The sequence below is a fragment of the Eleginops maclovinus genome, chromosome 2 (genome assembly GCF_036324505.1).
Source record: "Eleginops maclovinus isolate JMC-PN-2008 ecotype Puerto Natales chromosome 2, JC_Emac_rtc_rv5, whole genome shotgun sequence".
NCBI classification, from domain to species: domain Eukaryota; kingdom Metazoa; phylum Chordata; class Actinopteri; order Perciformes; family Eleginopidae; genus Eleginops; species Eleginops maclovinus.
The window spans coordinates 17568422-17584111 of record NC_086350.1 but is presented as its reverse complement, the minus strand read 5'-3'; the positions used below and the strand labels follow the sequence as shown (position 1 = coordinate 17584111).

Below are 15690 nucleotides of genomic sequence, written 5' to 3'. Positions count from 1 at the left end.
CCCAAGCTGAAATAGCCTGTAGTTATTTCTTTCCTCCAACTTCATCACTGCCACATGAAATAACTGTGCTTGGCAGGAACAGCAGGTTTTGCAGCTAAAAACTCAGATTTCTCAGACAACATAGCACACTGAGTTATTGATAGCTTCAAGATTAGATATCAACATTCATTGAATATACTGAACATTAAGGTAATGACCATTGCTCCTGATGGCATTTGAAGATTCCACTGTGCACGAGTGAAAACAACCAATCAGACGGAAGAATCCTAATAATGCAGCAGCAATCACAACTTGTGATCAAACTGTCACACTAGGCAGTGCGGTATTAGTACTGTATAGAACTGTCTGAAATTATGTGACCCTGCCGCCATTTTGAAAACAGATGAGCTCTTCCCACCAACCCAACCAAACTTTCTCAGCACTCAAATATTTCTGAAACATTTTGGGACAGATAGTTATGCCTGTGCTTCATCTACTATAACACGTAATAATGTCTGATGAAAAAAAAAAGTTTTTCTAATACTTTTATTGCCAGGAACAAATATCTGTTCAAAGTAACAAAAAGCCAATTTCAGATTGAAAAAACATGGCAAGCGTAAAATGAGTTTCACTCTTGGTTGGAGATCCAAGTCAACATTTCAAACCGCCATGCATCTAATAATCCATTTGAAAAGACATTAAAAAAACAGTGTTTGGACGCCCCAGAGATATAAACTTAAACCTGCTTTAGATAGGCAATCCATCACAGTGAGCAGCATGACTGTCTGCTTCTATTAGTGTTGCCATTATGTTAGTGTACGCCATTTGATTCAAACTGCTCTTACAGCTGTAAAACCATCCATTGATAATGTAGCTTTGAAAACAATACTAACAGACATGAGGATAATTTTGATGGATTAGCAAACCTGAAGCCTGTTTGAAGTATCTGCAGGTTGATTTTATGCCTGACTAAAATGAATAAAAATCAGAAACTGCCTTGAAGGAGAGAAAAACACCTTGAACCTCATTTCATGAACGATGTAAACATAATACTCCTTAAAAAAAACACGTATTTCTGTTGGACGAGATAATCAAAACAAAGAGTGCTGTTGGCTTAAGGTGCACCTGTTTTTATGTTATTTTAGACTTTAGATGCAGTTAGGATAGCAACCGCAGTTTCTGTATTCTGGTCTGACGTCAAAGTGTTAAAATGAAAGGGCCTTCTTGAATTTGGCTTTTTCTATACCAAAAACCCATGTATACGCACTTTGGGGATTTTATCATTCAATATATTTTCTCCTAACTAATTTGATCAGTGACTCCTTTGTTTTGGGTTCAAACATACTATAAGTACAAGTGTTTGAGTTATTGAAGTTCCTCTAAGTCAAAACTAACTCGCACGGTCAATAGTCATATTCAGAGCAGACATTCTGACCTTCCATAGCACAAAGCACACAGATGGAAGAATAACATTAATGATACATATTTTCCATTTATCTGTATAAACCTTCACAATCAGCCAGAAAAGGGCCCTAAAACTAGAACCACAGATGGCACACAGGCATAATTAATATTATTTGTTACACATGTGCTTTTCCTCCTATCACATTTCAACATGACAAAATGTGCATCTGCAAAAGATATAAGAATGATTAGTGAAATGCAGTGGTTCTCCAAGTTGTTAATGTTTATTTTAATTAGTCATGCTCATTTTTTATATAAATATATAATTCAAAATATATATCATGAATCATCCTAGTGGCTTTCTGTCTAACTTCCAAGGTTGAAATATGTGCAATTATTTTAATATATTAAATGTTCTGCTGTTTTTCAAAGTTGCCCTTCCCCAATACCAAATAAATAAATTGCAGGCTTTCGAGATTACATTTAACATTTCTCACTGAAGAAATGTTTACTTCAAGACATAAATAATTGGTCTGCTCAGCCTGTTTGGGAGACATTATAAACAATGCCAGGGTCATGGCTAAATGGAAAGTGCCCATTATTCAAATGCAATATATTCCATTCCTCTGTCAAATATTTCTCCAAATGTCAGGTTTCCTGTTTTTTTCCTCCATGGATGCAACCCAAAATACTACTCAGTCTTCACCCTGACTCAGATCTTTGCAATTTAAGTTCAGTTCAGAAAAACAAACAGGTGGGACAGAATTAGAACAAAAACTCTGAAGTTATATCACAGGTCAGCTGTTTCTCTATTACCTCTTTCTCATATGGAGAGGACAAAAGAGAGTTAAAAAAAAAAGGAGTTGATGGAGAGAGAAGTAATGTTTCCATAGCTCCATAACATACTCATATTTCTTATATTTGTTGACTCTGTTTTGTGTTTCATTCTTCAGTGCTTCAGGGCCATTGGCCATCTGAAATTAGTTTTCCAGAGGTACATTCATTGGTGGGTGAAGTTCACACAGAAGCACAGTGTGTTTGTATCTGTGGGAAAGAGAGGTTAAGTTAGAGCCAGGTTGGTGTATGTCTGGGTTGTTTGTCTGCTTTAAGTTGGAGATATTTTGAAATGGAAACAAAATAGGAACAATGTCAGTGAGGGGGAGAGTTTTAAGATGTGATATGAGGAATTGTGTGCATTGCCCCTCACATCTCCCTGGCTGCTTGCCTACTGATTTACTTCCCGCCTCCTCTGGTGCTCTCAATAAGCAATGACTCATCGTACTGTAGGAAATCATGTTTGTGTGCATGTGTGTGTGTGCTTGCGTATATGTTTCTCATCTCTGCATGTACATGTGTTCTGCTCCTTCCTGTGAAAGCTGAGGCACCGCACGTATTTTATCCTTGTAACAATTGGCTTTGACCCTGCCGTTGTTTTTGTGCAGCTGATTAACCATCTGACAAGAAAGAGAATTGATACAAACTCTTACTTTGCTTCAGGATTTGCTACTTGCACTAATATTTTCCTCCTTTGTGGGAACCTACTCTAAATATTTTAAAACCCTCCAATTTCCAGTTTGTCTTAAATAATCTGGAGCTTCTAAAACCCTGTGGAAGGATATTGTTTGAATGTCTGACAGATTCAAGGAGAAGAAATGGATAGGAATACATGAAATGTTCATGAGCTGGTCTGTGAATGTGAAACCTTTAAAACACAATATGCTGTACTCTGCTTTGGAAATAAGCAATATAAAAAATAACCATAATTTTCTAAATTAATATTCATCTCATGACATTTACATTCATGTTAACTCAGTTTGCCACTGCTGAAGTTAGATTAACCTCTTGAATTTTCATTTGCTTTGTAAACGGATGAAAATATCATGTTTTTTCGCTTTGACACATTTTCTTATTTTTATTTATTGAAAAATATTGAGAAAAAAAGAGTCAGCACTCGATAACATGACTTGCCTAGATAAATATTTTGCAGCTCGGTGTCTGCTGTGTGATCACTCTCTTTTTCATCTGAACAACAGCGCTCTTTCCTGAGAAAACAATTCACTCACAGTGAGAATATAAACATGTGAGTACAGTAACTACAGAGACATTGTCAACACTATTGTCTCGCAAGTTTCCCATTTATATTCAGTGTAAATGTTATAAGTCACAGTTATTTTTATGTCTACTTTACTCTGCTGTGATGGTTTTCTAAATGCCGGTATTCCATTCGGCTATGATTTGTCAAGTTAATTAACTTTCACTAAAGGTTCCCTGCTTCTCTAAAGAAACCAACAGCACTTTGCATTGACAAAGATTGTATTTTAATGATGGTTCTTATGAGGGAGACGAGCTTAAATGATATTCTACTGCACTACTTTCTGCAGTCTTCCCTTTTGTATGTCAGTATGAGCTGAACAAAACATAAAGAACGCTTTAAAAGCAGTTTAGGTAAGTTAAAAGAGTTTTCATTTGTTCATGTAGTCATAATGGGATATTACATTCTTTCAACAACCTTGCACAGTGAAGTATTATCTTCCAAACAAGCAGAAGAAAGCAGTGGGCGTATTGCTGCTAATGCATCTTACAGGTCACAGTGTTGGTGTATTAATAAGCATTTCACGCATTACAAATTTATCTCAGGTGCATTCAAATCTGTACAGCATACAACATCCCCTGTTGCTAGAACCTTATAGCATATACTAAGTAAAACATCTCCCAAAATAAACCCCAGGACCAACAGAGTATAGCAACAAAGGAGGGATCCCTCTCCCAGGATGAACAGACAAGCAGTATACTGTATGTGTTACATAATTGGTAAAACTACAACAATTCAACACATACTTGCTTCAGGGTTGGGGCTAGAGGCAACATGACTGACATAAAACAGCCAAATGTATTTTATATCATATCAAACACTAACATGATACAGGCGTATACAGAGTGCTCTTTAATGCAAGCCGTTATCCACAACCATTTATTATGACATTTATGTATATATAAATGTAACAAAAACTCACCCAAGACCATAGCAACCTCACATCATTTATAAGTGTTCCACCCTATTCTACAATATCTCTACAAGTATTGATACAAAAGAAGAGCTTTTATTTTAAATGTTAACTTATGATCTGTGTCAATTTGCGTTCTTCTGTACTTGCTATCTACTATGCTATTTTAAGGGCAAAAGATGGGTCCCAATGTGAAATATGGCTGAATGCAGGGCACTATCCATATAGAACCTTGAGGTCAAAGAAAGAGACGAACGCTGGACACTTTTAGCACTTAACAATTGCTAGGTAACGGAAGTTGTGGAAAAACTGCGATTGCGGTTACTCCGGTGAACAGTAATAGCACTTAAGCATCCTTTAATGAGCGTACCACTATACTAGTATCAAATGTTAATGTTATTGGGTTAATTGAGCAGTGTGTAATGACTTGCGACAACTTAGCCCATGCTAACAGCGGTGATCGTCACGCTGGAGAGCGCAAAGCAGCTGTGTGCGATTTGAGACAAAGCCTCACGGACGAGAATTCCAAAGTCACAGTCTACGACATGACTATGAGTGTACTAAGCGAAAGTATTGATACAGAGATGCAGCTTTAGCAAGTAACATTCAGCTGGGTGGGCTTGATCTACAACATGGACACTTTTAATAATAAATGTAACTTCCAGTGATATAACTTGTACCCTTCTTCCTGGGCCGGAGGAGGAATATGTGAGGAGACTGTTGGTGTGGAAATGTACTACGGCAGCAGCATGCTGCGGGCCTCAGAGTTAAGGCACAGTAGCACACATTGTGTCCTCCTCCTCTCCAGCCAACTGCTTCACAGAGTCTCTCAGAGGCTTTAGCACTGCCAGGGGCCTGGTTGGTTTTGGACAGACATTACTGCCTGTTTTTTTTTTTTTTTAAGTTTTCTTCTAATGCCAGCAAACGCGATCAGAGCTGCCATTGTATAATTGCAATTTCAAATGTTTGTGTGTGTGTGTGATTATCTTGTAGGTGTGAGTTAGTGTGTATGCTGCTCTCTGTGCAAACACTGTGTATACGCAGAGTGAGGATCAGCAACTATTTACAAGCTGAAAGGCTCTTGTGATGTGTTGACACAATGCAGCACAATGTGTTCTGACCGGGTTTCAAACCCAGAAGCGTGTCCAGCACAAACAATTAAAGGCATGCCCGCTATGATCTTAGCGTATTCCTTCATTATGGATCAGCCGCAGCAGGGGCCATAATTAGTGGTATTGGCTTGCTGAGGAAATGAATGGGCACTGATTCTACCACAGGGCTTAAACTGGAGCCCCGGGAGTCAGGATGAGCAGGCTTCTTAGACCCAGTATTGGCAGGGAATGGATCTGAATTTCTGTCTTTTTGTAGCTTCCAGCTCATGTATTTGCTTAGCCTTCTCGTTGACTCCACCTGTGGCCTCTGGGACTTATTTTTTTGTTTTTCTGTTACTCTTCATCCAGGGAATAGATCAGAGTCACTTTTATTCGACAATTGGATCTAAGGAGCCTGATTGAATGGCCAATCCTTCGGTCAAATCATCATAATAGTGGGAAAATGTAATTATGAAACAAAGGATCATTCCATTTTGTCTATATGGGGGGTGGCTCCTACACACACACACACACACACACACACACACACACACACACACACACACACACACACACACACACACACACACACACACACACACACACACTTTTTCATATGAATTCTATTTCACACTGTGCCTGAACATTTCATATGCTACTCATGTCCACTGCTCTCCCACCTGTGCGCTCTCTTTCTCTCACACCCTCCCTGATCTGTGTCTCCTGTCTTCTGTGTTGCAGCTGGGTACAGAGTGGACCGCTCCAGGCGAGTTCAGCAAGTTCAGGTCCCAGTCCTCCAAGTCTGTGCAGTAAGTACCTGTGACAGCCGCACACATTTCTGAACAGCTCACTTAATTCACTCTAAATCCAGAACCGAGACCAAAACAAAGTCTAACTACAGTTTACAGTGATCTTGATAAATACACCACACCACAACTGGTATTGTGAAGTGTCTCTGCAAGTGTTAAGTAGCAGTTTGTACCGATCACACTCTATGTAGAGTCAATTCATGTCGGTCGACAGCCTCTTTTTATAACATAATGAGGGCTTTTAAGGCTCACATGCAGAAGGAAATGGATGGCTCAAGTGTTCACTGGACACTAGAAACCAGGTGGAGTGTCACTTCTGTGTGTATGTGTGCACTTTCACGTATGCATGAATTAACATACCCACAGTAGAGTGCTCTCATTAGGTGTCAAGAGTGTGGAGGATCATACCAGTTGAAAGACCTCTCGCTCTCTAAATGTAAGATGAGAATGTATTACCCTTCGTCTCCTCTCAGATTCAACACATCTCTCCCCCTAACTGCTGAGAACTGCTAGCATAAAAGTATCCTTTTAATATTAAATATTAGAAATAATCTGCAGTCAGTTTGTTTCTGCAGTCATTGTTAAGTTTATATGATTATGCAGCAAAAGAAGAGATCCTAACAAGCGCTGCTCTTATTCCTCTGGGTTCCTGCATTGGTCTGATTGGATGAAGATGTAGAGTGCTGGCTTAAATTATTCACACACATGCGCACACACACACTCAGGCACACACACACACAGCCCATGTTGTAGTGAAGGCTTAGAATATTTTAGCACTTCTAGACAGTACAAGCTGTAAGATAAACGCACACAAGAAAGAAAAATAACACATTTTTTGTTATTGTTGAATGAGTGTTTACAACTTTTCCTTTGTTTCAAAAGCTGAAAGCTGTGTGTGTTGGATACAGAGTTAGTTTTACTCTGACTTACCCTTTCAACAATTAATGGAAAATAAAAATGGTCAAAATAGCTTTCTATGGTTTGGTAGTATTGTCAAAATCTATATCAAGACAAATTCATACAAGCAGGCAATGAGCTGTTCACTGGAATATCTACCATTACTTTGCCTATAAAAACAAAACCCTCCAATACTGATTTTGTATGAATTGCAAGTTCTTGCAAGAATTATTCATCTTAAAAGTAAAACCATAGGACTGAAAAATCACTAGAGTATAAGGACTTTGCAATATCCACATCCACATGAAATGATTATTCTGAATGAAGTATAAGTGTGCAGTTGGTCCTTTAGAATCAAAAGCGGATCAGAGTGGCACTAATGTTTATAAATGAGTTATAAATATAAGCTATATACTGTATGTGGAATATAAGAGTGATTTAGGGACCAACATTAAGCCATAGTTAACAGTAAACTGTGCCCTGTTCCTTCACATCCCACAGACCATATGCCTTATTTGTCATATGTGTGTGCTACATGTTTTTTACAGAAGCTTTGAGTTTTAACCAAAAATATAATCAAATAAATGCACACATCTACACAGCCTTGTGCAGAATAAAAATAACCGCATAAAGTTAAATCATAATATTGAAACATTTTATTTGTGGAGTTTTCCTCACTGCTCCGTTGTATAAAGAAAATGGCATTGTGATCACACAATGCCAATGAGGCACTGATGCCTTTTGAAGACGGTCATGTAGTCATGTTACATTAACACAGTGGTGCCCAACATCATGCAAGAAAGACCAAATGTTCAATCTATGAAAGGCAAATGAGATGGAAGGCATTCAATGAATGTATCTCATAGCATGTTATATATTCTTTTATTTTTTATTTGATCGCCATACCAATTTGATATTACATTGAGTCTACGCATCGCTCCAATGTCTCGTCATGTGTCAACGTTTCATCAGTATTAGGACTCATTCTGAGAGGGATAGTTAAGATACTGTAAAATAACAAGAACAATGTTGAATGCTTTTAGCAACAGTCATACTGAAAATTCTGCTTCACTTTTAAAGGTACACATTGGCACACACACTTACAACCGATTATGATGATTTAACATTCATTAATGCCATAAGGGACTAAATGCAGGCCAGGACATGTTGGCAAGTATTTGTCTTTGTCTGTGCGTAGGATAAGCATGGTTAGCACAGAAGGCACACCAGACTACAGGGGAGCAGAGAGATGACAAAAGATTAAGTAGAAGAAGAATAGAGAGGAGGAGGGGGAGGAGGAGGATGAGGAGGAGGAGGAGGAGGAGGCGGCGGCAGCTGAAGGTTTTTCTATTTTCTCCTTCTGTCTCACAAGCATCTTGCGTTCTCCAACAATAACAAGACAACAACAGAGTAGCCAACCATAAAGGTGGGAGGTGGTAAGAACATTAAAAGGACTGAGTGTTTGTAAAATTACAAAAAGACTATTTAGATCAGAAATGTGTGATGAACTTACACTTACTCCAGTACTATACTTGGGTACAGTTACATGTATTCTGCTTATTTCCTCCACTCTATTTTCTACTCAAACTTCAGCGGCTAATATTGTACGTTTTACCCCACAATATTTATTTGATGAATCGGTCACTGGTTATTTCCAGACTTAAATTATTAATACAAAGAATAATCAACAAATAAGTGTGGATCATGTGTAATCATAGTTTTAGATGACACAAGTAGTGTTGATCCATTGGGGGAAATTCATAACCTACATGGCAGCATATAGAGTAGCTAAAGTGAGGCTCACCTTTTTACTATAAAGTGAACTACTTATTTTTAGTCTGCAGTTTCGTATTCTTTGATGCAAAAGCTATGTCATATTAATATAAACTAAGTAACATTTTAAATGGTTAACTTTTGTATCAGATTTAATCCACAGTTTTGCTGCTTTTGCTAATTGTTGAAAAGTTTGTAGAACTTTCTATATCACTGGAAATTTGACATTGACGTTGATTGTTTTGTGACCTGTTACTCTGTCTTTATTTTATCTGTTTGAGTATGTGTGGATGTGTCTATGCAATTCGTCTCTGTGTAGAAACTGCCAGAAAGTTGCCTATAGTTAAGTCACAGTGTCAATAATGAAGTTGCCCACTCAAGGAGAGCTTTTGCAGAGAGCATGCGTCCACTGTGTCCTGCCTACCTGACTGAGATTGGAAAAAATCGGCATATTTATCAACTTAAATAAAACACACACACACACCAATTGTTGCTCGCTACCTTCAAATCATTTGGAGATGAAATGTCTTGAGATTGTGTGATTTTACAGATGGAATTAATGACTCATGTCAAATCGGTTTATTTTGTTTTATTAAAATATAGCTTTATGTAGAAGGCAGCGTTTACTTTAATGTTTTTTTTTGTGTGGGCATGCGTGAGACTTTTTTTTTTGACACGCGAGCAAGTACATGTCCGTGTGTTTAATGTGCTTGTTTAATACCATGACATTTGAAATTCCATTATGTATCCGATTACTTTTCTTGAAACTCCACACAGCAAAGGCAGTGTATTTGTCATCCTCCAAATGTTCCCTCTGCCGCACTGCGCGACACCCATCCCTCACACACTGCTGCACTCCATCTGTTTATAGCAAAGCTGATAGGCTCCTGTGCGTGGCAAATTGTGTGTGCAGCTGGATTAATCGTGCATTCATAAAAAGGTATTCCTCAAAATTAGATAGGTTGGAATGGAAATGAGTAAATGAGTAGTGCATGAAATAACAAGATATACTTTTTACAGCAATAGAGACGCATTTCATCACCTGGTTATTTAAAACATTTGTAAACCAGATGAAATAAAGAAATAATTGAAGCAAACTCATTTTGTGTTTCGAGAATATTACACTCAATTCTGCAGTTGGAAAGCCACTGTGCAAATTATTATTCATCATACACAAGGCTACAGTTAGCCCCTGGCAGCGGGATCCTCTGGAGCAATTTGTTAGTAAAGAATAAGTTCAGGGCCATTTGAGTCTAGTATCAGACTCTATTCTAACTCAAAGCTGCCATTTTCAAAAGCTTTTACAGCACATATGCTTCTTTTCCTTGTTATTATAATATTGAGCCCAGAACAAGAACAAGTGGGAGCTAAAGTAGAAATGGAGCTAGGAAGAATGGAGTTGAATGGTGCAGAGCTGAACACAACCAAACAGAAAGCAGTCTGTAGAAACGTAATTGAACAGAGGAGAGTGAAACACAACAGACACTCCCACTTTGGCAAGGTTGTTTTTTATTTACTTTCTCTCCTTTTACTCGCTCTTTGGTCCGTGGTTACTTATTCGTCTCGGTTCATTGGAGCTGTACAGCGACCGCAGTAGAGCTGAGTGAACAGTGAGTAATGGCTGCTGCAGGGTGGAATCATATCGTCAGGGAATAAAGCATATTGTTGTTGAGGGGTTCACTGGACTTACACGATACATTCAAAGGCTACTGAAACCAGCACACACACACACACACACACACACACACACACACACACACACACACACACACACACACACACAAACACACACATATAAAATCACCCTCCGGTTGGCAGTCCCTCTTTGCTCACTATGCGTCACGGATGATGACAGCTTCAGCTTCAGGTGCACTTACTTCATCTAAATAATGCTACATTTTACCCATCAGCCCCTCATTCTCTCTTTCCCACTGTACCTTGATGCCTTTTTAAGGTTTATATTTAACTTTTTATCCCTCCATCACCATATGCCTTTACATTTGGGGAGGGAGTATGAAACTGTGAAAGGGTACGTGGAGTAGCGGAGGGTCAGGGCTTTCATGAGTGGGCATATGCTGCAGTGCACTCATCTGAGACACATGCTGTTCAAGCAGTGACAGAAATTATGCTCGCATCAGTGGGGTGTGGCCTTTCTGTTGTCGTGATGTGTGAAAGTCTATCCTGGGTGGCAATTTAAATAGATAGGATGGACAGGAAGGTAGGATCAGTACACCTGTTGGGGAGATCACTTAGCCATTAACACCACCTGGCTGTTGCCACCTGGAGGTAATGACTCTCACAATATTTAGTGTGTGTATTCTAATTCTGAAGTTTGCTAAATAAAACTTGAGGATAGAGAGCATTTGTCGCTCCTGCTGTCTCAAGTTATTTATCTCCAACTTTCTCAGATTGTATTATTCAGCTTTTGCGCAACACTCTCCTAACCTTTGTGACTCATCACTGAAATTGATCTATACAGTGTAAGGATTTATACAACCATTCAAGACAGCTGTTTATATCCCCAGTGACTTGTTTATTTAGGATACGTTTTACTTGATTACAGTGATCATATTGGCAATCCCATGTCCAATTTGTTTAAAGATCTGCGCCATTTCCATTTTCCATTTGCTGGTTTAGGTTTATGTCACAAGAATGAAATATTGTAATGTGTTCAACTGTTTTTTAGATAAATAAAGATGTTTCAAAGGCACAATTTAAGAGTCTGCTTTGGCATAAAGTGTCTAAACATGAACTGTTTAAGAAAAAAATAAATACACTTATCATTATTGAATACATGATGAAAATGATGAAACATTCAAGCTAGACTGAAACAAAATAAAAAGTACAAAAACGCAACTTACTTTTGATGGAACAAAGTTAAAAGTGTCCCTTTTTGTCTAACTCTTTGTCTTCACCTCTGCTCACACCTGTGAAGTGATAGTTTGGCAGTGCCTGATAGCTGCTGTCACAACATCCTGATGAGTGACAGTGAAGTAGTCGGATGAGGAACTCGGGTAACCCTGTCAACACTGCCTCCGCTCTCTGACACAGCTACCTGAGCCTCGGGCTGTGTAGACAACACCGGGGAGATTGACATTTGCTAAAATTCTTTAAACTGTGAGTCGCGTACTGAGCCAAGTCTTTCACCGCATGATGTCAAGTATTTTAGAACCTTTAAAGCAGCTCAGACCGGGATGTGATTGACAGTAAGTTGGAGATGAAAAGGAATATTGTTTGAAGGATATTCAGGACAGATGAGCTCTTGCTGCATCTCCTCAGTATGGCCAGAATAAGTGATATTATCCGAGATTTTTAAAAAAAAGTGTAAATTGAGCAGTTTCTGTGTTTGCAATTAATCTGCATGTAGTTCTGTGGATGAGTGTCCAGCATGTGAGCATGGTTGTTCACCTTCAGGTGTAATGATCAAAATAAAAAATGGCTTTTGCTGACCTTTGACAGCGGCGTGACGAAGAGGGAAGGGATGAGAGAATTCCAAGGTTATCTGGGCTGCCACCGTTGGCATTTTGAAGGAGCAGCTTTCAGTTCACAAATTGCTGGAAATGACATTTACACCCAATCCTCCATAGACATGTGGGCGTTGATGTGTGTTTGTCCTTTTTTCTGCGTGTGAGTGTTTATGTGTTCCTTCATACTATTTTAGGCCTTTCTTTCTTCTCTTAAAATGAGTTTTTCTTTACCTTTCATACTTTTAATTGACTGCAATTGCTTTCATTTGTTTTCTATACACGTGACTTAACAGAAAACCTCCAAAGGCTGATAATAGTTGGAGGGAGAGAGTTAACCACATTTTTCCCAGCAACAATAAGGGAAAGCTAGTGAAGAATGACCAGTTATTTCACTATGGGATCTCTCAGTATCTATAATTGAATCATTTAAGTACTGCTGGCTATGAGCTGGAATGGAGACTCAAGCATTAAGAGAGAGGAAAGTATAGCACTTGTGCTTATGGTGTCAAAGGAATACTGGTCAGTTGGGCTGAATATTGCACCTGCACTGTCTCATATATTTGTATGTATTGGGAGTGTATGTTATGTTTCTCTCTGTATTTGACACTTCTTCCTGATTGTGTTTGAATGTGAATAGCAACTGTAACGCCAACATCTCTCCACTCAAGGTAATTGGTTGATGCACTGTAGCTGTTGAATTAGAATGAACGTGTTTGCCAGAGAGCTGCAATGACTCCTCTGTCCCAATTTCTTCCCTCAGGCCTTCACTCCACCATCTGTTTCTATGAGTGATGGGATCCTGCTGAGACACAAATCTATGTTTGAGCGTGTACGTCTCTGCGTGTGTATGTGTGATGTGGTTTATGTTTAATCAGCGTTTCTTCGGGGTTTCGATGCACATCTCTTGAGCTGTGAAAGACTTTAGTAACAGACTTCTGATTGGCAGTAATACTTGAGTACCACCACACGGTAACACAGGTCTGCTTCGGGCAAACGCAATTAGACAGTAATGATGACAGAGGGTCAGCGCAGTCTGAGGAAACCCAGAAATTAGATTCCGAGCATCTGTGGAACAGATATGTAAGCTGTTTGAAAATTGATTTAGTGATTATCAAGGATGTCAAGTAAAGAGATCAATAGTGATTGCATCCGACAATTTCTGCAAGTTTCAGAAACTAACATTCCAACATCCATGCCCACTTTATGATTGGCCAGGTGTCTGACGTGAGGCAGTAAACAGGGTATGAACCCCTCTCTTAAGCTCTAATTCTTTATTGGAGTATTTATGAAGTATTTCTTTAAGTGTGTGCAACCTTGGAAAGACCTTTTGAAAGTGCATTGGTACCTCCATATTTCAAAGAATACATTAACTGTATAGTGGTTTAATCAGCCGTGAAGCATTATGTGTTTCAACATAGATAAAAATAATACAGTTCCCATGTTTATGTTAATGGTGGGAGACACCGGGCTGAGCAACAATGTGGCTCAATGATTTTTGCATAGCATTAGAGCTTTATGGCAGAAGATAAGACTTTATCAAGCTTTGGGAACACATACACTACTTGTTGCATCAGTTCATTGTTAGTTTTTGTCATTTGATGGGATTTGTTGACAATAGGAATTTGTTGCTGGCATTTCTCCTTATTCCCTACCTGCACAGGTGTTGTATAATTGTGTACTTCTTGTATGTGAAGTATTGTTTGACCTTGATGTAATATAATAATTGTAATTGCACTTCACTGTTATGAAAAGAACATATGCTTCACAGTGTGGCACACATACACAAACCGCAGGAGAGCAAGGCATAGTGAAATACTCAATATATTTTTTAAATTCCTCACATATCCACACATTGAGGCCAGTAGAAGGAGAGGAGTGTTAATGCTAAATCAAAGCGGGAAAGGGTTGACGTGGAGGCGTAGAGAAGAAAAAAGCAATGAAGAAAGTCATTCTGTAATGCTATATTATATAATTACATATGGGGGAATTGGACGCAGTAGATAGGGAAGAAGAGAGAGCTTTGGAGAGAAGCAATGGACAAGATACAGGAGAAGAGAGACGGGGAACAAGCAGGAGGATGAAGGGGAGCAGAGGGTGTCGAAGGGAAGGGAGGGGATGGAAGAAAGAGGATTTATTGAGGCTGCAGGGAAGAGCAGCGTGATAGCTCTCTGATGGATTAGAGGAATGCATGAGAAATGGACTGAAGAGGGGAGACAGCGCAAGGGGAGGAAAGTGAAGTCTGCGTGTCCTTGGGGCAGCTCTAAACACTGGTATCATTAATGTAGTTGAGAGGAGAGCTCTCTTTCTTTAAAGGCCACCTGTAGGTATTAGAGAGGGAGAAATCTGGCGAGAGAAAGAGGGAGAGAGGAATGGGGTGACAGTCAGAAAGCATTAATGAGTTGGACAAAAGAGGAGATAGTGGAAAAGCAGAATCAGGAAATTGCTGCAGCTGGCGGGCAGGTGAGCCAGATGAGGGGAAAGTTAGGAGAAAGAGCTGGTGTTTACCAAGGACAGACTGCAAACCAGGTTAGTAATAGTGAGGGTGTGTGTGTCGATTTCTCTGTCTGCCTTCAGTGTGTTTGGCACCCAGGCTTTGGTATATTTCTTTAGACAAATCCACAGTACAACAGCTCTCTTTGAAATGCTCATGAAAGGGGTTTGTCACTCAGCTGGAATATAGAAGCACTCTCTATACGTTCATGCCAAATAAATATTTCATACTTCAAATCCTGCAGATTTTGGATGATGGTCTCGGAACATTATCGAGCTCCAACAGTCCCGTCTTGTGTTATCCAGCCCAGTCTCGCTCCTTTGTCTGTCTTTATCCGTTCAGCCCAATGAAGGGAAACTGGATACAAAGACTCCAATTAGTCAGGCAATTAGACTCTTGTTTTGTGTCCTCCACTCATCCTCTGAGTCACACGCTAATAGCTATTCTTCCCCTTCCATCTCTCATTTGCCCTTCACTCGCTCTTAGGTTTTTTTTTTTATCTCTCTCTTCTGGTGTGGTGTTCTCGATGAAACAATGTCTCAGTGATATTCACTGGAATGTATTTTCTCCTTTTATGATACAGAAATCATTTTTAATTCCGTCTACTGTTCATTTGCTTTTTATCATTCCTCCTTGATTTTTCTCTCCACCTGTCCCTCGGTCTCTTTATCTCTTTCAACCGAAGCCCGCATCGTCATCCATCACAAGGAGAATGGTGTGGCAAGACACACGCACACACACACAAACACACACACACACACACACACACACACA

The 15690-nt window shown here is 39.2% G+C and overlaps 1 protein-coding gene across 1 annotated transcript in view; it reads left to right on the top strand.

The window, feature by feature from the left end:
- Positions 1-15690, top strand: part of b4galnt4a (beta-1,4-N-acetyl-galactosaminyl transferase 4a) — a 125682-nt gene that overhangs the window by 83912 nt on the left and 26080 nt on the right. The window contains exon 7 of the mRNA XM_063877244.1: positions 6221-6288. Within this exon, the coding sequence (XP_063733314.1) occupies positions 6221-6288 (68 nt within the window). The remainder of the gene's footprint in view (positions 1-6220; positions 6289-15690) is intronic.